Here is a 21,988-nt window from a genome sequence, read left to right as displayed (position 1 = left end):
GATATATCTTTATTGGCAGCATGAGAATGGACTAATACACTTGGACAGGTTCCTTAAGCTTCTCTGAACCTTGATTTCCTCATATGCAAAGAGGGAGTAATGATAGTACCTACCCATGGGGTGTTGTGAAGATTAAATTGATAAATTTGTGTAAAATACTTAAAACAGTCCTGGCACACAGTAAATGCTATGTACATGTATTATGTTATTATTATTTTTATTATCAAGAAATAAGAAACATCCATGGGAATTAGTATCCAACCGGTCATTAGTGACCTATGCCAGAGGCATTTCAGTGGATTGGTAGGGGTAGAAGCCAGACTACAATAGGTTAGAGAATGAATAGGAGATAAGAAAAGCAAACAGGAAATTCAACTTGTTAAAAGATTGCTTGTGAAGAAAAGGAGAGAGCAAGATCAGTACCTGGCAATGTGTGTTGTCGTGGTGATGGTGAGGGGTGTGTGTGCCTTTGGGTCATGGAGAAAACTTAAGCATGTTTAAAATTGCTGAGAGAAGGAGTGAGTAGAAGGGAAAGGGTCAAAGAGAAGCAGGAAGAATAGTCGATGGCTCAAGATTCCATGGAAGGTAGGTCGATTCAGATCCCAGGTAGAGGGATTAACTTAAGTGGAGAAGGACCCATCTTACACAAGCAGGAAAATGAAGGAGGTGAAGAAGGGTAGTGATGCAGATGAATGCAAGTGGGGACAGATATGAGGGATTTCTTGCCTGCTGGCTTGTTTTCTCTGGGAAACGGTAAATGGTTTGCTGAGTGTCAGTAGAGAAGTGGGGCTTAAGGAGAGCTATGGGTCCAGCTGGTGTATATTGGCAACAGATCACACAATCAGATGACCTCTTCCAGGAATACTCTAGCTGGCAAGTAAGCACAGAGCATGGGGTTGTTGGGGTTTTGCTTTGTGGGATGACCGTGAGTTTTGTGGTGAAGGAGTGGCAGGAGGATAGAATCTTTTACATCAGGTCTGAAGATTTTGATGAAGCTACCGAATGAGTCTCTGGGGAGAAGGAACTAAGAGTACTATAAGGGAGAAAGTTGTAGTCCTAGAAGAGAATAATTAAGTTTAAGACTTAAGAGGCAGAAAGTTTTTCTGCTAATGCCAAGGTCCAAAGACTGAACAAGACTGCAAGCATGTGGCTAAAGGGGAATAGAGGCAAAGGCATTGTGTGTCTAGGAGCTGCAGGACTAGGGGAGTGAGTGGTAGATGTGGAGGGAAACTACATGGTGCCAGCATGGGGTCAACAGGAAGACTGGGTGAGAAGTGTCGTTTCCTTTTTTTTTTTTTTGAGATGGAGTTTCACTCTTGTTGTCCAGGTTGGAGTGCAGTGGTGCAATCTCGGCTCACTGCAGCCTCCGCCCTCCTGGGTTCAAGCGATTCTCCTGCCTCAGTCTCCAGGGTAGCTGGGATTACAGGCATGCACCACCATGCCTGGCTAATTTTTGTTTTGTTTTGTTTTTAGTAGAGATGAGGTTTCACCATGTTTGTCAGGCTGGTCTCAAACTCCTGACCTCAGGTGATCCGCCCACCTCAGCCTCCCAAAGTGCTGGGATTACAACCATGAGCCACCATGCCTGGCCCAGGACTGCCATTTCTGAGGGAATATGTTATGTTGACCAGGGAGTGAACAATGAGGGGCTGAGAGAGATGTGGGTAGGTGGCCCAGGTCCAGAAGCCCAAGATGGGAGCAGTCCACATCTCTTCATGGGGTCTTTGGGCTATTGTAGGATGATGGAGTGTCTGTGTATTTTCGCCATACACAGATTTTAGTTGCGACAGCGACTGTATGGCTTATAAAATCTAAAATATTTACTGCCTGTAAAGAAATGAAACAAAACCATTGAATTATTACAAAACAGAGTGACAGCTTAAATTTGTCAGTGTATAAGAATTTTGTGTATACTTGAAAAATATTGGCCTGGCAATTTAGTAGAAGATGAATTTTTGAGTTGTAGAGTTTCTGTACTTGAGAATGAGTGAATGGAAACCGGTTGAAGCAAAGCAGTTATGAGAGAATCATCTGGAGAAGTGTTAGCCTTGAGAGTGAGTTCCATAACCACTTAGCTGTAGTGGCTGAAGGAGGAAAGAATCCTACCTCTAAATTACAACTTACAAGAAGCAACTGCTCACTTTGAGAAACCATTGTTTTATGCCATTTATCAGCCCAAACCAAAAATATAGTGCTCAAAGCTGGCACTATTATATATCGCAAGTTGCAGTAAAAATTGTTAAAACCCTATTGAAGGGCCGGGCATGGTGGCTCACTCCTGTAATCCCAGCCCTTTGGGAAGCCGATGTGGGCAGATCACAATGTCAGGAGATCGAGACCATCCTGGCCAACATAGTGAAACCCTGTCTCTACTAAAAATACAAAAATTAGCTGGGCATGGTGGTGCGTGCCTGTAATCCTAGCTACCCGAGAGGCTGAGGCAGGGGAGTCGCTGGAACCATGGAGTCGGAGGTTGCAGTGAGCCAAGGTGCCACTGCAATCCAGCCTGGCAACAGAGCAAGACTCCATCTCAGAATGAACAACAAACAAACCCTGTTGAAAATCATTCATTCATTGAAGAAGTATCTTCTCTGTGTCAAGTGTTAGGTAACTGAGCAAATGTATAGTTTTTTTAGGAAGCAGTTTATAAAACATCTTGTTAGTCTTGAAAGTATTCACCAGGATTTTCACTCTTGAGAATTTGAAATCCACAGGAAGGAAAAAAGTAACATGCCCAAGAATGTTCATTGTATCACTGTACAATAACAAGACATTTGGAAGAGCTTAAATGTCCAGGGGTAGGGAACTTGTAAAGTATATTCTGGTGCATTGATTTGATGAAATAGGATACAGCCATTAAATAACTATGAAGATTGGAGAAGAATGTAAAAGTCAACAGGGAGAAGTGGAAATTACATACATATAACGTTGAACTGCATGAAGTTGCTAACACGTGGACAAAAAGACCTGAAGAGAACATGGGAAAGTATAAAGTGGTTGATTATGGTAATGAGATTAGGATTTTTTTTCTTTCTTTCTTGAATCTGGCATTCTTTCTTTTTATTTGTTTGGAGACTGAGTCTCGCTCTGTTGCCCAAGCCAGAGTCCAGTGGCATGATCTTGGCTCACTGCAGCCTGAACCTTCTCAGTTCAAGTGATTCTCTTGCCTAAGCCTCCCAGGTAGCTGGGACTACAGGCACACGCCACCATGCCTGGTAAATTTTTGTATTTTTAGTGGATACGGGGTTTTACCATGCTGGCCAGGATGGTCTTGAACTCCTGAGCTCAGGCAGTCCGCCTGCTTCTGCCTCCCAAAGTGTTAGGTTTACAGGCGTGAGCTACCATGCCTGGCCCTGTACATGGTATTGCTAAAATGCTTGGGTAATATGTTTTCCTTTAAAATTTTCAAGGACTGACAGGATAGATCATATGCACATCACTCTACATTGATTCATTTAGCAGCTTTTGTACTGCAGGGCCATTGTGGTAGTGAGTGCACAATTGCAGTCCACTCAAGTATTCATTAAATCTTTTTTCTCATGAAACTTTATGAAAAATTTCACACATGCACAAAAATAGAATACACACTCATTATCAACTATGATACCATTGTCACACCAAGAAAATTAGCAATAATTATTTGATATCATCTAATAACCAGTCTTTTGCCAGCTGTGACTTTAGATATGTTGGCTGTACTGTTAGCTGACCTCATAGTTGAATCAGGATGATAACCATTCTGGTTTTACTGGGACATGGGGCTTTCAGTGCTAGATGCGGGCAAACCAAAACAGGAGACTGCAAGGTTAGTGTGGTTGGTTTAAGTGTATCTTCCTCACCATCCAAGTGTGCACTCCCAAAATTCACATTCCGTCACAGGGAGAATTGTTTATTACTTAGGTCTGGGAGTTGATGCTGAGGAAATTTCACAATGAAGTTAAGACAAGTTCCTCCCTTTAGTGAGCTCACTCTTTCAAGTGAAGGATCAAAACCATTAGAAATAAATGAAGTCAGAGGTTAAGTGTTGTGATCCAGAGGGAGGAGTTGAGAAATGAAGGGGAGGGTCAGAGTAATTGAATACTCAGAAACATCAAATTGAGCCTTAAAGATTGGATAAAATTTCCAAATTCCAACCAATACATACAATAGATAGGACTTTGAACCTGTTCATTAGAACACAAATTATTGAAGAAAACGTGTGTAAAAGGCCTTTTGGGCTGGATGCAGTGGCTCAGTTTGGGAGGCCAAGGTGATAGGATTGCTTGAGGCCAAGAGTTGGAGATTAGCCTGGACAACATAGCAAGACCCCATACAAAAAATTTAAAAATTAGCCAGGTAGGGTCAGGCACAGTAAAAATTAGCCACGTAGGTCAGGCATAGGTAGGGTCAGGCACAGGATTACAGGCCTGTAATCCTAGCCCTTTGGGAGGCCAAGGCAGGAGGATTCCTTGATCACGAGTTCAAGACCAGCCTGAGAAATATAGGGAGACCCTGTCTCTACAAAAATAAAAAAAAATTGGCCAGATGAGGTGGCACACACCTGTGGTCCCAGCTACTTGGGAGACTGAGGTGGGAGGATATCTTGGGCCCAGTAGGTCAAGGCTGCAGTGAGTCATGCATGCTACCGCACGCCATCCTGGGCAACAGAGTGAGACCCTGTCTCCAAGCCAGGCATGGTGGTGCACACCTGCGGTCCTAGCTACTCAGAAGCCAAGGCGGGAGATCACTTGAGCCCAGGAGTTTGAAGTTGCAGTGAGCTGTGATTGTACTACTGTACTCCAGCCTGGGTGATAGAGTGAGGTCTTGTCTTAAAAATAAATAAATAAATAAAATGCCATTTCGTTCTTTCCGCCCAGGGGTCTGTCCTCCAGCCTCAGCAGATGAGACTTTTGAGCATCATCTTCAGCGACTGAGAAAACTCATTAAAAAGCGCTCTGAACTGTATGAAGCTGAAGAGAGAGCCCTCAGGGTTATGCTGGAAGGAGAACAAGAGGAAGAGAGGAAAAGAGAATTAGAAAAAAAACAAAGAAAAGAAAAAGAGAAAATTTTACTTCAGAAACGTGAAATTGAGTCCAAGTTGTTTGGGGATCCAGGTATGTTGGTCTGTAACCAGTGGAGAAAATGAACATGCTAGATTGATAGCTCTTCTCATCATGGGTGATCTCAACTTAAGCTAAGAGGTAGGCAACAAATGACACCTTCCAGATTTGCAGTTCTGTATCACAGGACTCATGCATACAGATGAAACCCATTTGCTCCTACTGTCATAATCATAGTTTCAGTCACCTTGCCTTGAGAAATACACTGTGGATATCAAGCATGATAACATGGTATTGTGCTTTTCTCTTTCAGACGAGTTCCCACTTGCTCATCTCTTGGAGCCTTTCCGACAGTATTACCTCCAAGCTGAGCACTCCCTGCCAGCGCTCATCCAGATCAGGTCAGAGGGGCAGACTCTCCGTGTTGTCTTTCCCTTAGGTAGCAGGAAGCACTTGATAAAGTGCTTACATTGTTGGGGTCTATTACTGTCTTTTTTTTTTTTTAGCTCCTGATGAAACTTAAAAAAACATTATGGGTTTGTAATGTTTCCATGTTTCAAGGATGCTGCATACATCTTGTTTAGAACTCATGAATCCTTGAGAAGTTGAAGTCCCTATTTTTATAGGTGAAGAAACAAACTCAGGTTGTGACTTGCCCTTTGTATTATCCCATGTTATAGATGTTATAGCTGTTATATTGATTTAAAGCATTGGTTTCCTTTTCCGAATTCTCTTGTGGTGCTAACCAGACCCAGGAAGAAGAAACCCTCCACTGTGTACTTGCCTGTGGAGATGGTTTAAGACCCATGCTGACTTCTGAGCTTATGTAAAGGTCAAAGCCCAGAAATTTGGGAACAAGGAGGCTCATCTGAATCTGCAGTTCTTAAGGAGCTGGGCAAAGTTTTCAGCTCTCTGGGTCTCTCTTTCCTCACCTATAATATGAAGACAGTGGACTAGACTGTGGCCTTCAAACTTGAGCAGCAGCACACTTCCAAAACGTAGTCTTTTGAGGAAACAATATGTGAGATAAATGGAATGAATGGATTCTTGAGGCAGTATAAATCTGTTGTTGCCTAGAAGCAATTTGTTGTTTCTAGATTTCCCCAAACATCTGCTTGGGGTATAGGGGTCTTCAAAGTGTGGTTAGAAAGTCACTGAACTAAATGATCTCTAATGTCCCTTCCAAAACCTCAGCTGTTTGTGATTCTTATGAAAGAATGCTCTTTAGCATATCAAGTTTATATTCTGGAAAAGTTTATTTTTTGCTAATGTACAATTTTAGCTTTAAACGTAAGTACAGCCAATTCTCATTATTCATGACAGCTATATTCTCTAAATTCACTGCAAACACTGATTTCAGAACACTGAACATCACTCCTAAAGGAAACACAGGTAGATTCCTGTGAGCCTCTGGTCACAATGTTTTTGTCAACACTTTGTTGTATGTATGTTTCTGTTAAAGACACCTTATTTAATATATGTTGTTGATTTACTAACATTGAACTCACAGCTAATTGTACTATACCTCATGCCTAAATGAAGCTTACCTAACACATTTTCTTCATAAAGCATATCACAGTCTTCTTGCACTTAGGAACACTACACTTAGAGCCATTTTAAACAGCAAAGTCGTCAGTAAAAAGTGCAAAATTGGGGAAAATGTGGCACTAAATAGAGAAAAGAACACGTTTATATTAATAGGAACTGAAAAAAAGGCAGAGTAATTATTGCCTTCTTTGACCTCAGCTGGTAACTGCATTTTCATGACTCCGATTTTTTTTGCCACTGTGTGTGTCTACTAGTATCCATGAAAGGGCCACAAGTGATTGATTTGGGGGTTACAAAATAAATTATAGTTAGTAAGCACATACGCAAATACCCAGTCTGCAAATAATGAGGATTGACTTTATTATTTGTTTATCCATAGGTTATAAGTTCTTCAGATTTTTTCTTCCTTTTATGTGTACATTTAAGAAATATAGTCATTTTCTTGATGCCTAGAAATCAAGTTCTGTAGTAAGTTAGTATATCAGTCATTTGAAAGCTAAGTCTTAGAAATAGAATATTCAGTTGCTGAACATCTTATCTGAAATAAAACAGAAATAAACAGTTGTTCTGTAATGTTCCTATTAAGGCATGATTGGGATCAGTACCTGGTGCCATCTGATCATCCCAAAGGCAACTTCATTCCCCAAGGATGGGTCCTTCCCCCGCTCCCCAGCAACGACATCTGGGCAACTGCTGTTAAGCTGCATTAGTAAAGATGCTCCAGGAGTGTGGTCCAGCCAACGCTCTTTCCAGCTCTAAATATTAGTGATGCTGCCATCTTTTGCTGTAGACTAAACTGCAACTTCTAAATTCCATGTGGCGTTCCCCTACCCTGAAGTTATGCTTTTCCTTCTGTGCTCTGTGCTGGCCAGAGGTGCCTCTTGAATCAGGAGATTAATGTGGTTCTTCAGGAAAGGACTTAGGTGAACTGAGGTTATTACCACACGCAGTGAATGACCTTGGTTCACCAGATTTGCCTCTGTTTTGAGGGGCTTGGTCTAGAGTGACTTGTTAATTTACTCTAACTTCCTTGTGGTGTGGTGATGGGTAAGTACACTCAAACACTCAATACAGGTGTGCGATGGGTCGATTGCACAACCCTTCCACTAATAGTGCGTGTGAAGGCAAGCTTGATGCAAAACCTCCTGACCTTTTCTACCTGAAGAGCCCTTTGACTTCTAGGAGGAAAGGTCAAAAACATGTTACCTTCGGTTTTGTTAATCCCAGTTTGTGTGCAGCTTGGGAGGCTGCTAGTTAGGAAGATGGCAATGGCTGTAGGCTGAGTTGCCAGATAAGACGGTGGCCTAGTTTTATTTTCATGTGGAGAACTTAGAAAACCTTAAGAGTACCCAAATTGGATTGTGTTTTAATGGACGATGGCTGTATTTTTTCCATGTTAGAAGGATCCTAATGAAAGCACCTATTAGTTCAGAATCACCAAGGATGTTTCCCTGATGGGAGTGGGACCTTAACCTCACTCCGTCACATTATAGGAGCCACTGTAGCTATGGAATTATCTTAGGAACTCCAGCTTCTAAAACTATCCATGTAGTCAAATCCGGGAGAAAACCAAAAATAATAAAACTTATTTTTTATATTCATTAATAAATGTTATGCTTGGAGATGATCACTCATATAAACATCATTTTTTTGGTTCTGTTTTGGTTTTTTGCCAATTTTGTTATTTATATTTTCAAAAAACTAAATAAAAAACATTTTTATTTTTTAGTTTGTGCTTTTGCTGCCAATTTGTTGCCTTCTAAATCACTTAACACACACTTTCACATTGATGAAACATATTTTCATTCAAATTTGTTAAGCAGGCATTTGTTATGGGAATGTGAATCTTAAAAGCCAAACTTTATCTGCAAAATCCTAGTCTGGATAGGCAAGGATACCGTCAGTTTTGGAAATGATGTTATGTACTGTAGTTGGAAGATTTTGCATGCAAATACTAATGCCTTTGTCCCTTTTCTGTTGTTTAGTTTGCATTAATTTATACATTATACATTATAGAGAGTTCCCGGTTAGGTAATGAGGGCCACTTGTCTCCAAAATGTGTGTGTAATCCTATAAATCTTAAAATCTGGTATGCTTAGTCTCATAGAACCCCACAATCCTCTGTGCCTTTTTGTTAGAAATCTCCACCATTTGCTCTCTGATGAGATGTAGGAAGAGTAGGAATAGGCGATTTATGCTATGTGTGTTTGGTGTCTGGACAGCCTTGCCACTAAGACATCTGCCGTGAGGGCAGGAAATCTGCCGCCACAGGTGGAGAAAAAAAAAAATCCCTTTTTCCTTCGGCCCTTGCAAGGTTTTAATAAAGCGAGTGAGCAGGCTGGGTACTGTGGCTCATGCCTATAATCCCAGCCCTTTGGGAGGCTGAGGTGGGAGGATCACCTGAGGTCAGGAGTTCGAGACCAGCCTCGCCAACATGGCAAAACCCCGTCTCTACTAAAAATAACAAAAATTAGCCAGGCGTGGTGGTGGGCACCTGTAATCCCAGCTACTTGGGAGACCGAAGCAGGAGAATAGCTTGAAGCCAGGAGGCGGAGGTTACAGTGAGCTGAGATCACGCTATTGCACTCTAGCCTGGGCGACAGAGCAAGACTCCATCTCAAAAATAAATAAAACCAAAAAAGAAAGCATTACTTTGTTGTTTGGTTTTTATTTGTAAGATTTTCCTGGTTTATTACCTGTGTGTTAGTGGTGGTGGCAGTAGCCACCGGTTCTTTCAGGTTTAGAGAGAATCATAGTAGTATCTAATGAATTATACTTTCAAGAATATGAGCGCTGTTACTGTAATCTTATACCACAGTCTGTCTTTTTTTTTTAACTTGGAAAATTTCAAATACATTCAGAAGTACAGAAAATAGTACAATGATTTTTTTTTTCCCATATACCCATCAGCTTCATATCATTATCAGTTCATGGCCAATCTTTTTTCATCTATACATCCTCCACTCACCCTGGGTTATTTTGAAGCAAACCTCAGGCATCAAATTACTTCATAAATATTTCAGTCTATAGCTTTAAGTGATTAAAAAAAAAAAAAACTAACCACAGGACCATTATCACATCTAAATAAATGAATAATAACTCCTTAATATCACAAATACTCAGTGATTGTTCAAATTGCCCTCTCATAAATGTGTTTTGTGTTTCGTTCAGATTAGGATCTAAATACAATCCACACACTGTTGGTTGCATCCTTGTAATGCCATGTCCCTCTGTTCTTGTATATCCTGTAATTGAATAAACAGAACTGTACTGTCCAATATAGTAGCCACATTCAGCTTTTGAGCACTTGAAATGTGATTTGAGTTGAGATGTGCAATTACATATGTGGAGTGCATATTTCTATTGGATAGTGCTGATCGAGAGGCTTGATCACGTTTGGTTTGGAATTTTCTGAAAGGAATACTTCACAGACATAATGTATACTTCCATTCAGGAGTCACTAATGTCTTGGCTCTTTTTGTGATGTTAGCGGCCACTGATAAGATCTAGATTCATTCATTCATGGGGAGGGGAGTCAAAAGTTGTGATAGTTGCAGGCCGGGCGCGGTGGCTCACGCCTGTAATCCCAGCACTTTGGGAGGCTGAGACGGGCGGATCACCAGGTCAGGAGGTTGAGACATTCCTGGCCAACATGGTGAAACCTCATCTCTTAAAAAAAACAAATAGTGATAGTTTCATTCTGTCATTTTTAAATTATTACCCGGAATACTTTTAAAAAGAAAAACTCTATGGAAGCATTTTGTTTTTAATAGATTCAGTAGATACAGAGAAGATTAGAAAGCTATGAGAGAAAGAGATTAGTTCTTAAATACTAAGGGTATTTAGCCCAAGTGGCTGAGTTTATGATGTCAAAGAATTTGCTGCTACAAGCCAACCAACTTAATCGCTCTAAATCCATTCATGCTCCTGTGCCCATGTGACATTTGTAACAAGAAGCTTAGGCTTATACCATCTGTTGCAGCTATTCATTTATACACGCTTTGTCTGCAGGGACGCTGTCCTGGTAATTACAAGGTAAGTACAAAGTATATCTTACTCTATTTAAATAAGTATAATATGCAACATGTGAAGGGAATGGGAACGCTCCGAAATAGTAATGATTTATGGAATAGTGATTAAATGAGACATTATCAGCTAAATTTGTTTTTTGTCACCTATTTGTCCCAGATTTTTTTTTTTTTTAATGCTTAGAGCCTATAACCTATTTCCATATGATGAGCTGTTTATCTTTTTGTGAATCTGCATAGTAGTCCTGGCTTGCCATATCTGGCCACACATGAAGAGCATGTTTCCAATGCAGAGTTCATTTGCCTTTTGGAATAAATTTGGTTTTTCTTAGTTTCCGAAGTAAAGATTGAGGTCTCTGAGGCAAGTGGTGTTAGAGTGCGTAAATATGCAGAACAGTGGACACTTTTCCTCCGCTTTGTTGACTCATGCTGGCCAGTCTGGGTACCATAATTTAAATTGTGTTCTTTGGGAAATGATTTTTTATTTACCATTTTCCAGGTAATGTGGTTAGGTGCTAGGGATACAAGAAGGGGTGAACAGACAGGATTCCTGACCTCCTGGAGTTTGAGTTTAGAGTGAAGAAGCTTAGTGATTATAACAGGTAATTAGAGTCATTAGAGACAATTGTCATAAGTGCTACAAGGAAAAGTACTTATCAAGCAATTTATGTTTCATTCCAAATGTTTATTAAGTACCTATTAAGGCTAAGCAAAATACCAAATACTCCCTAACCTCACAGAGAATACAGGTAATGAGGAAGGTAGATATTAACCCCAAAATCATAAAAAATATGCTGAGTGCTTTGAAAGACATGGTTCTGAGATTATGAATTAGGATTTTTCTTCAAAAGTTTCTGTGACACATTTAATTGAAATAATAGAAAATATGTATCATATAGTAAGGGTAAGAATCATTCAGTTTACATATGTGTATGCTAGGAAATAAAGTATACTATGGGTCACAGTAAAAAAAAAAAAAAGCCAGGTGTGGTGGCTCACACCTGTAATTCCAGCACTTTGGGAGGCCGGGGTGGGTGGATCACCAGCTCAGGAGTTTGAGACCAGCCTGGCTAAGATGGTGAAACCCCATCTCTACTAAAAATACAAAAATTAGCCAGGTGAGGTGGTGCACGCCTGTAATCCCAGCTACTTGGGAGGCTGAGGAAGGAGAACTTCTTGAACTTGGGAGCTGGAGGTTGCAGTGAGCCGAGATCGCAGCACTGTACTCTAGCCTGGGTGACAGAGCAACACTCTTGTCCCAAAAACAAAAGCAAAACAAAACAAAAATGGTAAAGTCCACTGTGCGAGGTAGACCTAACCAAGTTTGAGGGTCAGGGAAAGCTTTTTTGAGGAAGTGATGTTTCAACTGACCTCTGAAAAATGAACAGCCTTTTTATCTTTCTTCTTGAGACAGAGTCTCTCTCTGTCATCCAGGCTGGAGTGCAGTGGTGTGATCTCGGCTCACTGCAACCTTCATCTCTCAGGTTCAAGCAGTTCTCCCACCTTAGCTTCCCAAGTATCTGGGACTACAGGCATGCACCACCAGGCCCAGCTAGTTTTTGTATTTTTAATACAGATGGGGTTTCGCCATGTTGGCCAGGCAAGTCTTGAACTCCTGGGCTCCAGCAATCCTCCCACCTCTGCCTCCCAAAGTGCTGGGACTACAGGCATGAGCCACAGTGCCTGGCCAGGAGTAGCTTAGTTTTGAGTTTTGAAATGACCATTCTTGCCTCAGTGTGTGGAACAGAATTATAATAATAAAGCATGTGAGGATCCATGGAGATGAGTTGTCCAGGTGAGAGAGAATGGGGGCTTGGATTCCATGGTAGCAGCGGAGGTCACATGAAATGGCTGGATTCCAGAGATTGAGGAGATAAAACTTGGCAGGAGATTTGAGATGGTGATGCCAAAGGACAGGAAAGCATCAGAGATGAATACTTGTGCACCTGGCTCAATGTCACCATTCCTTGAGACAAGGAATGCTGGGGATGAGGAGCAGTTTGGGGAAGGGGAAAATCCGTTTGCTTTGATACGTTGAGTTTGAGAGGTCTTGAGGGAGACATGTTGTAAGCATTTGTGTTTATGAGTTTGATCTCAGAACTGGATAATTTGTGAATCATTGGCAGGTAGTTGAAGCTCTAGGCAAGGACAAAGTCATTTACAGAGTATAATGAAGACCTTTGAAAACAATACTAATGTCATTGCCTGGATCCCACTTAGACCAATTGCTGCCACCTTCACCCAACCCACTCCCCATCCCACGCCCAGATGCAGGCAAATGGGCACCCCCTCATGGGCTAGCGTTTGAGAGGTCTTGGCTTACAATTTCCCCAAGTACGCACAGCTTGGCTTTCTTAACATCCCGACATCCCTACCTCACCCCACCGCCTCAGGCCTCTTCTGGGCTTTGCCCACCACCTGCTGAATGGAGTCAGCGCTCAGCCTGAAGTTCAGAGCTCTCCCCAGCTCTACCCCAGTCTACCCTTTCAATCTGACTTCGTACTGCTTCCCGGCACAGACCATCTGCTTAAGTCAAGCAGCTCGTCACTTCTTCACTCCAGCCTGCAGGTTCCTCTGCTCTCTTGCTCACAGGCTTTCCTCTCACCTTCCAGGGTCAAGTCAAGTCCCATGTATTTCCTGAAGCTTTTCCTATGACCGTAAGACTAGAACACTCCCCTTCCTCTAGAGAATAGTATTGCATAATGATCTGTACCTCTCATTTTGTACCTAGTGAGGTGACCCTCATTTTAGAATATTTTCTAACTAGATGGTATTTTTACTATAGCCCTTGCCATTCTTAAGCGATATAAGCTGGGCATGGTGGCTCACCCCTGCAATCCAGCACTTTGAGAGGCTAAGTCGGGTGGATCACCTGAAGTCAGGAGTTCGAGACCGTCTCTACTAAAAATACAAAAATTAGCCAGCCTTGGTGGTGCATGCCTATAATCCCAGCTGCTCAGGAAGCTGAGACAGGAGAATTGCTTGAACCTGGGAAGTGGACGTTGCAGTGAGCCGAGAAGATCTCACCACTGCACTCTAACCTGGGTGACAGAGTGAGACTGTCTTAAAAAAAAAAAAAAAGTTATATTCCCCAAATCCTCAAACTCTTATTAAAGTATCCTAGGAGCCAGCTGTAGGACTGAGTAGAAAACACCTATTACGATGCAGCTGCTCAGCGGAAGTTGGAGAGAAGGCTGCCCTGTACCTGCTAAGTGGACAGACAGTCTCAGGAGAACTGTGTCCCTCCCTTGGTAGGACAGCTCAAAATTCAGATGATAGCTGAAAATATGAATAATAAATCTGAGAATGCCAAAACTTGCTGAACTTTCCTGTGTCTCCTATAACACCTTTGTACCTCAAAGGTCCCCTGTAAGAACTGGCTGATGGGGCAGATAATTTACTGGTTACAGTGGGACCTGCCTGATCCTGTATCACAAAGGCAGCATAGAGAGCCAACTCCTGATGTGCAGGGAGACCAGCTCCAGGAATGGAGTGGATAAACCTTTTGAGTCTTATAGATGGCAAGACACTGACAAGAGTTGACGGATGCAGGAGATGAGGGAATTAACGGATTTGCCCACCTGCCTTCATTTGACCTCTCTGCACTCAGATTACCCACCCTACCTCCTCACATGATGCTCTCACGGGAAGGGGATGACTGTAGTGACCCCTAGCAGGGCAGAGCTTTGCATCATCCTGGCAGGAATGACAGATTGTATTGAGCCAGAGGCACTCCCTGTTGCAGACTCCCGAGTAATCCCTGATTGTTTGCAAAATGCCAGACTGTGGTCAGAGTCTAGATTCAAATATATATTATGGGCAGTCATGAACTTAAATTCTGTGTGAATGAGTTTGTTCTTTTTTTTTTTTTTGAGATGGAGTCTCACTCTGTTGCTTGCCCAGGCTGGAGTGCAGTGGTACAGTCCCGGCTCACCACAACCTCCACCTCCCAGGTTCAAGCAATTCTCCTGTCTCAGCCTCCCAAGTAGCTGGAATTACATGCATGTGCCACCATGCCCAGCTAATTTATATATTTTTAGTAGAGACAGAGTTTTGCCATGTTGGCCGGGCTGGTCTTGAACTCCTGACCTCAGGTGATCCATCTGCCTCGGCCTCCCAAAGTGCTGGGATTACAGGCATGAGCCACCACACCCAGCCAAGTTTGTTCTTTTTTAAAGGCAACAGACTCAATATTTAATGTAGTTTAAAATACATCAAAAATCAGATTCCTGGCTGTTGAGAGTATTGCTAAATGAAGGACAGATACTACACTTGATCTTAGTCAAAAGGCCAAGAAGTGATGTGTGAATGAGTTCTTAATTCTTGGCTTTCAGGTGTAGTAGATACTGTTTTGTTTTGTTTTGTTTTTTTTTTGAGACGGAGTTTCACTCATGTTACCCAGGCTGGAGTGCAATGGCGCGACCTCGGCTCACCGCAACCTCCGCCTCCTGGGTTCAGGCAATTCTCCTGCCTCAGCCTCCTGAGTAGCTAGGATTACAGGCACGCGCCACCATGCCCAGCTAATTTTTTGTATTTTTAGTAGAGACGGGGTTTCACCATGTTGGCCAGGCTGGTCTTGAACTCCTGACCTCAGGTGATCCACCCACCTCGGCCTCCCAAAGTGCTGGGATTACAGGCTTGAGCCACCACGCCCGGCAATACTGTTAAGTAATACTAAGTAACTTTCTGACCAACAGTGATGAGGATTATAGATGTTCCACATCCTCATCAACACCTGGTATTGTCAAGCTTTTTAATTTTAACCTTAAATTCATGGTTGTATGTTTGCATAGTAGTATCTCATTATTTTATTTTGCATTCCCCTGATGACTAATGAAGTTAAACAACTTATCCTATTGGCTATTTGGATATTTTCTTTTCTTTTTTTTTTTTTTTTCCAATGACGGGTTTCACCATGTTGGTCAGGCTGGTCTTGAACTCCCGACCTCAGGTGATCCACCCGCCTTGGCCTCCAAAGTGCTTGGATTACAAGTGTGAGCCACCACGCCCGGCCTGGATATTTTCTTTTGTAAAGTGCCTATTAAAATTTCTTGCCCATTTCTTATTGTTTATAGAAGTTCTTTGTATATATTGTATGAGTCCTTTGTCAGATAGATGTGTTGCAAATATCTTCTCCCACTCTGTGATTTGTTTTTGTTTTAACTGTCTTAATGGTGTATTCTGATGAATGGAAGTTCTTAATTTTTTCTTTGAGGCAGAGTCTCACTCTGTCGCTTGGGTTGGAGTGCAGTGGCATGATCTTGACTCACTGCAAACTCTGCCTCCCAGGTTCAAGCGATTCTCCTGCTTCAGCCTCCCTAGCAGCTGGGATTACAGACATGTGCCACCATACCTGGCTAATTTTTGTTTTTTTTAGTAGAGACAGGGTTTCACCATGTTGGCCAAACTGGTCTCGAACTCCTGACCTCAAGTGATCCACCTGCCTTGGCCTCCCAAAGTACTGAAATTACAGGTGTGTGAGCCACTGCACCTGGCAGAAGTTCTTAACTTTAATGCAATCCAGTGTATCAGAATTTTCCTTCATGGTTAGTCTCTTTTGGAGCTTTTTGTTGTTGTGTTTTTATTTTTATTTTTTATTTATTTTTGAGACAGGGAATCATTTTGTTGTCCAGGCTGGAGTGCAGCCTGGACTCACAGCTCACTCGTGTCACTGCAGCCTCATCCTCCCAGGCTTAAGCAATCCTCCTACTTCAGCCTCCTGAGCAGCTGGGACTATGGGTGTGTGCCACCATACCTAGCTGCTTTTGTATTTTTTATAGAGATGGGGGTCTTTCTTTGTTGCCCAGGCTGCTCTCAGTCTCCTAGCCTCAGCTGATCCTCCTGCCTGGGATTATAGGCATGAGCCAACATACCTGGTCCGTTAGCCCTTTTGTAACTTAAGAAATGTTTGACTGTTGCAAGGCCATGAATATAGTCTCTCATTTTATCTTTGAGCTTTATTATTTTACATTTTACATTTAAATCTACAGTCTACCTGGAATTGAGTTTTAGGTATGACGTGAGGTAGAAGTCAATATATTTTTTTTCCCCAGACGGATATCCAATTGATCCAGAACCATTTGTTTAAAAGACTTTCCCTTTCCAACTGCTCTACAGAGCCAATTTTGTCATAAATCAAAGATTCATGTGTGGATCTTTTCTTTTTTTTGTCCTGTTGGTCTCTTTGTAAGCCTGTAAGTCACTGTCTTAATTCCCATAACTTTAAGGTCTTGCTATCTGATAGTAAAAGTCCTCCACTCTGTTGCTTCTCCAAGAATGTCTTGGCTTTTCCTGGCCCTTTGCATTTCATTTAATTTTAGAATTAGCTTTCCAATTTATACCAAAAAAAGTAATGAAATTTTGATACATGGGATGAATAAATCAATTGGAGGAGAATTGCTATCTTTACAAGATTCAGTTTTACAATCCTTGAACATAGTATGTTCCTCCATTTAACCAAATGTTTTATAGTTTTCTGTATAGAGGTCTCCTACATCTTCTGTTAGATTTAGTCCTAGAGAACTGATGCTAATATAAATGATAACTTTTAAAATTTTCCTTTTTTTTTTTTTTCTGAGATGGAGTTTTGCTCTTGTTACCCAGGCTGGAGTACAATGGCGTGATCTTGGCTCACTGCAACCTCTGCCTCTAGGGTTCAAATGATTCTTCTGCCTCAGCTTCCCAAGTAGCTGGGATTGCTGGCACTCACCACCATACCTGGCTAATTTTTGTATTTTTAGTAAAGACGTGGTTTCATCATGTTGGCCAGGCTGGTCTCCAACTCCTGACCTCAGGTGATCCACCTGCCTCAGCCTCCCAAAGCATTGGGATTACAGGCTTGAGCCACAGCACATGGCCGAAAATTTCCATTTCTAATAAAATTTTTAAAATTCCATTTACATGATTTACAATTTATATATAGAGAGATGTGACTAATTTTTTTTTTTTTTGAGATGGAGTTTCGCTCTTGTTACCCAGGCTGGAGTGCAATGGTGCGATCTCGGCTCACCGCAACCTCCGCCTCCTGGGTTCAGGCAATTCTCCTGCCTCAGCCTCCCGAGTAGCTGGGATTACAGGCACGTGCCACCATGCCCAGCTAATGTTTTGTAGTTTTAGTAGAAACGGGGTTTCACCGTGTTGACCAGGATGGTCTCGATCTCTTGACCTCGTGATCCACCCGCCTCGGCCTCCCAAAGTGCTGGGATTACAGGTGTGAGCCACCGCACCCGGTCTTTTTTTTTTTTTTTTTTAGACAGCATCTCACTCCATTGCCCAAGCTCAAGTGCAGTGACACAATCTCGGCCACTGTGTGATGTTTTAGAGACACTCTTTATTTGTTAAGAAAATTCCCTTCTATTCCTAAGTTGCTGAAAGGGTATAGATATTGATTTTGTCATGTTTTTATCTGCATCTATGGAGCTATATAATTGTATAATTTTTCATCTTTATTCTATTGATATTTATCTTTATTCCCATTGATTGATGTGGGAATGTTAAGTCAATATGTCTTTCCTGGAATAAACTTAACTTGGCAGTGTTATATTATTCTACCCATAATTATTTTTAAGATTTTTTGCATCTGTGTTCATGAGAGATTGGCTTCTAATTTTCTGGTCAAGTTTGGTATCATGGTTATGGTAAAATTGGCCAGGTGCAGTGGCTCATGCCTGTAATTCCAGACTTTGGGAGGCTGAGGTGGGCTGATCACCTGAGGTTGGTAGTTTGAGACCAGCCTGGCCTGCATGGTGAAACCCCGTCTCTTCTAAAAATAGAAAAATTAGCTGGGTGTGGTAGCGCAAGACTGTAATTCCAGCTACTCTGGAGGCTGAGGCAGGGGACTCACTGGAACCCAGGAGGCAGCGGTTGCAGGGAGCCCAAATCGTGCCACTGCACTCCAGCCTGGGCGACAGAGCAAGATTTCATCTCAGAAAAAGAAAAAAAAAAAAAAAAAAGGTTACGCTAAAATCAAAATGAGTTAGAAAGTATTTCTTATTTTCTTCTTCCCTGGAAGTTTATGTAAATTAATATTGTTTGTTTCTTAAACATTTGGGTGACAATTCTTTTGATGAAATGCGTTAAAACTAGTGTTGGGGATCATGTTTTGGAAAACAGTGGTCTAGAGCATGATTCAAATATGAAATAGTGAATTCCTGTGTGAATGCTCTTGTTTTTTATTCATTTCCTTCCTTTATGCAGCACTGGCCCGGTCACCTTTTCCTTTCCAGCTGTTTGGGGCTCAGCTAGGTGACCACGCAGGAGAGCAGTGAGGCCATTTGAGGCCTGAGCCTGGTCCTCAAGACTTGACTCTCTCTCCTTGCCATCAAGCAGCTGCCCCAATCCTGCCAGGCATCTCCACACTCCGCTGACAGAATGAATGCCCTCGATGGTGTTCTCTTCAAGTTGCCCAAGGACTTTGTGATAGGTACAGAGCCTCCCCCTGCACCAGAACTCAGCGTCCCGGCCTGCAGGGAGCTTCTGCTGGGTTCTATGGTAAGTGTGTCTCTGTCTGTGTTTCTGTCTCCTGGGTCTGTGGGTCTGAGGCTGAGTCCAGGGGGCCCTGTTCCTTGATTTTATTGTATTTATTTATTTATTTGAGACGGAGTCTTGCTCTGTTGCCCAGGCTGGACTGCGGTGGCGTGATCTCAGCTCACTACAACCTCTGCCTTCTGGGTTTAAGCAATTCTCCTGCCTCAGCCTCCCAAGTAGCTGGGACTACAGGCACACACCACTATGACTGGCTAATTGTTTTTGTATTTTAGTAGAGACAGGGTTTCACTGTGTTGTCCAGGCTGGTTGTGAACTCCTGAGCTTAGGCAATCCGCTGCCTTGGTGTCCCAAAGTGCTGGGACACCACCGTACCTGTCCAGTGTACCTTGATATTAAAGGACAGCTAGCCCTGCTTTTGTATAGTCTAGGGCGTTTGAAAACAACCCAACGGAGGAAAAAGTGTTTCATGAAGAATGCTGGTGACTGGGTGATGAGGACTGTCTAGTGGGTCTTGTTTGAAGCTTGGATAACTGGGAGGCTGCCTGTGTGAAGTCTCTGAGAGTCAATGCAAGGATGCTTCAGTTCCTCTCTTCCCCATCAGCCTGCTGCCATGTCTAAAACTCCACCATTAGATTCACTCCTTTGGGCCATCTCCAGAATCCTCTGTTAAAAATGCAGACAGCCAGCACTTTGGGAGGCTGAGGCGGGCAGATCATGAGGTCAAGAGATCGAGACCATCCTGGCCAACATGGGGAAACCCTGTCTCAACTAAAACACAAAAAATTAGCTGGGCGTGGTGGCGCATGCCTGTAGTCTCAGTGACTCCAGAGTCTGAGGCAAGGGAATCGCCTGAACCTGGGAGGCGGAGGTTGCAGTGAGCTGAGATCGCACCACTGTATTCCAGCCTGGTGACAGAGCAAGACTCTGCAGCCAGTTAGATGGGACACATTAGAAGGGATTACTATTCCACAGACCCACAGCCCACCTGTCCTGGAGGTGGCCTGGAAGCACCCATGGCCCACGGGGCTCATGCAAGTGACCTCAGGATACAAGTGATTTAACTTCCTGGAGAGTCAAGTTTACTTGAAGATTTAGGGGAAACCTATTGCATTTATATTATAACACAGATATATCACAGAGCAGAATGCAAAATTCACATGAATTTACACCAAAAAAAGAACAAGATTGCAAATCACTGCAGAGCTGGGTGTCAGGGCCTGTGGGACTGGGGCTCCAGGCTCTTGTGTGCCCACTTTCCACTGTTTGCAGGATGCTTTGTAGAACAGCTTGAGGATCTGGCTCAGCTTTCACTCATCTTGCACATGAGGAGGCCCAGAGAAGGGAAATGATTCTTCCAAAGTTAGTGGCAGTGACAAGACTATAACCCAGTTCCTGACTCCATGTCATTTCTTTTTTTTTTTTTTTTTGACAGAGTCTTTCCTTTTTCCCCCAGGCTGGAGGGCAGGGGCACAATCCTGGCTCATCGCAACCTCCATCTCCTGGGTTCAAGCAATTCTCCTGTCTCAGCCTCCCAAGTAGCTGGGATTACAGGCACCCGCCACCATGCCCGGATAATTTTTATATTTTTAGTAGAGATGGGGTTTTACCATGTTGACCAAGCTAGTCTCAAACTCCTGACCTCAAGTGATTCGCCAGCCTCAGCCTCCCAAATTGCTGGGATTACGGGCATGAGCCACTGCACCCAGCCTCCATGTTATTTCATATTAGCTAACAGTAGGACTTGGATCACAAGAGACACAGGGCAGTAAGGTTTAAAGGCAAAAAAAGTTGGCCGGGTGCCAAGGCTCACGCCTGTATTCCCAGCACTTTGGGAGGCCGAGGTGGGCAGATCATGAAGTCAATAGATCAAAACCATCCTGGCCAACATGGTGAAACCCCATCTCTACTAAAAAATACAAAACTTAACTGGACATGGTGGTGTGCACCTCTAATCCCAGCTACTTGGGAGGCTGAGACAGGAGAATCACTTGAACCCGGGAGGCAGAGGTTGCAGTGAACCGAGATCATGCCACTGCAGTCCAGCCTGGGCAACAGAGTGAGACTCTGTCTCAAAAAAAAACAAACAAAAAAGGCGAGGGGAGGTTGCAGGAAGTCAAAAGCAGAGAGCACAGTCCAGGAAGGAGAGAGCTGGGGAGGGTCAGGTAGAGGAGCCTGCCTGGCCTGGGGGTTGCAGGAGACCTAGTGCAGTTTACTTCATCTGCAGACCGTGAAGTTGCATGGAGGCTCCTCAGGTCCAGGGTTTCCATAATCAAAATAAGCTTTGTAAAGCCCAGAGCACAGTGTCTAGGGGCCGGTGCTCTGTTGGGCAAGAGCTCCTGCTCTCCCCTGGCAGCCTGTGCTGTGGGCTCTCGCTCTGGCATAGGGCCTCCGTTGCTGAGAAGAGGAACTTGCTTTACTAAGCCTACATGGAGGTGGACTATCACAGCTTTTCCCTCTCTGCTGAGCTCAATCCATGCTGAGAAGAGGATATTCTGAAGGTTGCCTCTCCTGGAAGCAGAAATGCGCACCCTTCTGCCAAGGCCATAACCGTGCGTTGACCCTGGCTCTGCCCCCTACTCTTAGGGTGGAAAACTCTCCTGTCTTGAGTCTGTTTCCCTTCCTGAGCCTTCATTTCTTTTACTGCTGGACCAAACTAACGAACAGAAAAGCCTGGAACTCTAAGTGTGAGTTATAGCCCTCCTGGTAAGCTCTCTTGAATTCACCAGGATGTATTCCCAGTGTTTGGAACTTGAAATACATTATCCATAGCAACAATGTTAGATGGTAATTAGGCTACCAGATGAACGTACAGTGGCCTAAAGCAGGGGAAACTGTTACCAGGTATGGAGCACCTACTGTATACCAGGTCTGTGCTAGGTATGGAGC

General features: G+C 43.0%; 2 protein-coding genes and 1 pseudogene across 4 annotated transcripts in view; 2 read left to right on the top strand and 1 right to left on the bottom strand.

Moving 5' to 3' along the window:
- Positions 1 to 21,988, top strand: part of PDCD7 (programmed cell death 7) — a 35,989-nt gene that overhangs the window by 7,764 nt on the left and 6,237 nt on the right. For 2 of the 3 annotated variants that reach the window (XM_032250976.1, XM_032250975.1), the window contains 3 exons: positions 4,857 to 5,093; positions 5,353 to 5,440; positions 7,174 to 8,315. In XM_032250976.1, coding sequence (XP_032106867.1) covers positions 4,857 to 5,093; positions 5,353 to 5,440; positions 7,174 to 7,297 — 449 coding nt within the window. In that variant the 3' untranslated portion in view covers positions 7,298 to 8,315. Of the gene's footprint in view, positions 1 to 4,856; positions 5,094 to 5,352; positions 5,441 to 7,173; positions 8,316 to 12,056; positions 12,061 to 21,988 lie in introns of those variants that run through there. The other variant, XR_004260664.1, reaches the window with a different exon arrangement.
- Positions 10,307 to 21,988, top strand: part of UBAP1L (ubiquitin associated protein 1 like) — a 26,802-nt gene continuing 15,120 nt past the window's right edge. The window contains exons 1-2 of the mRNA XM_032250977.1: positions 10,307 to 10,622; positions 18,812 to 19,105. Of these exons, the coding sequence (XP_032106868.1) occupies positions 18,986 to 19,105 (120 nt within the window). The 5' untranslated portion in view covers positions 10,307 to 10,622; positions 18,812 to 18,985. The remainder of the gene's footprint in view (positions 10,623 to 18,811; positions 19,106 to 21,988) is intronic.
- Positions 14,712 to 14,917, bottom strand: LOC116532204 (annotated as a pseudogene).

Source organism: Sapajus apella, unplaced genomic scaffold, assembly GCF_009761245.1.
Source record: "Sapajus apella isolate SASKATOON/1434 unplaced genomic scaffold, GSC_monkey_1.0 scaffold74, whole genome shotgun sequence".
Lineage (NCBI taxonomy): Eukaryota > Metazoa > Chordata > Mammalia > Primates > Cebidae > Sapajus > Sapajus apella.
This window is presented reverse-complemented; position numbering and strand designations above follow the sequence as displayed.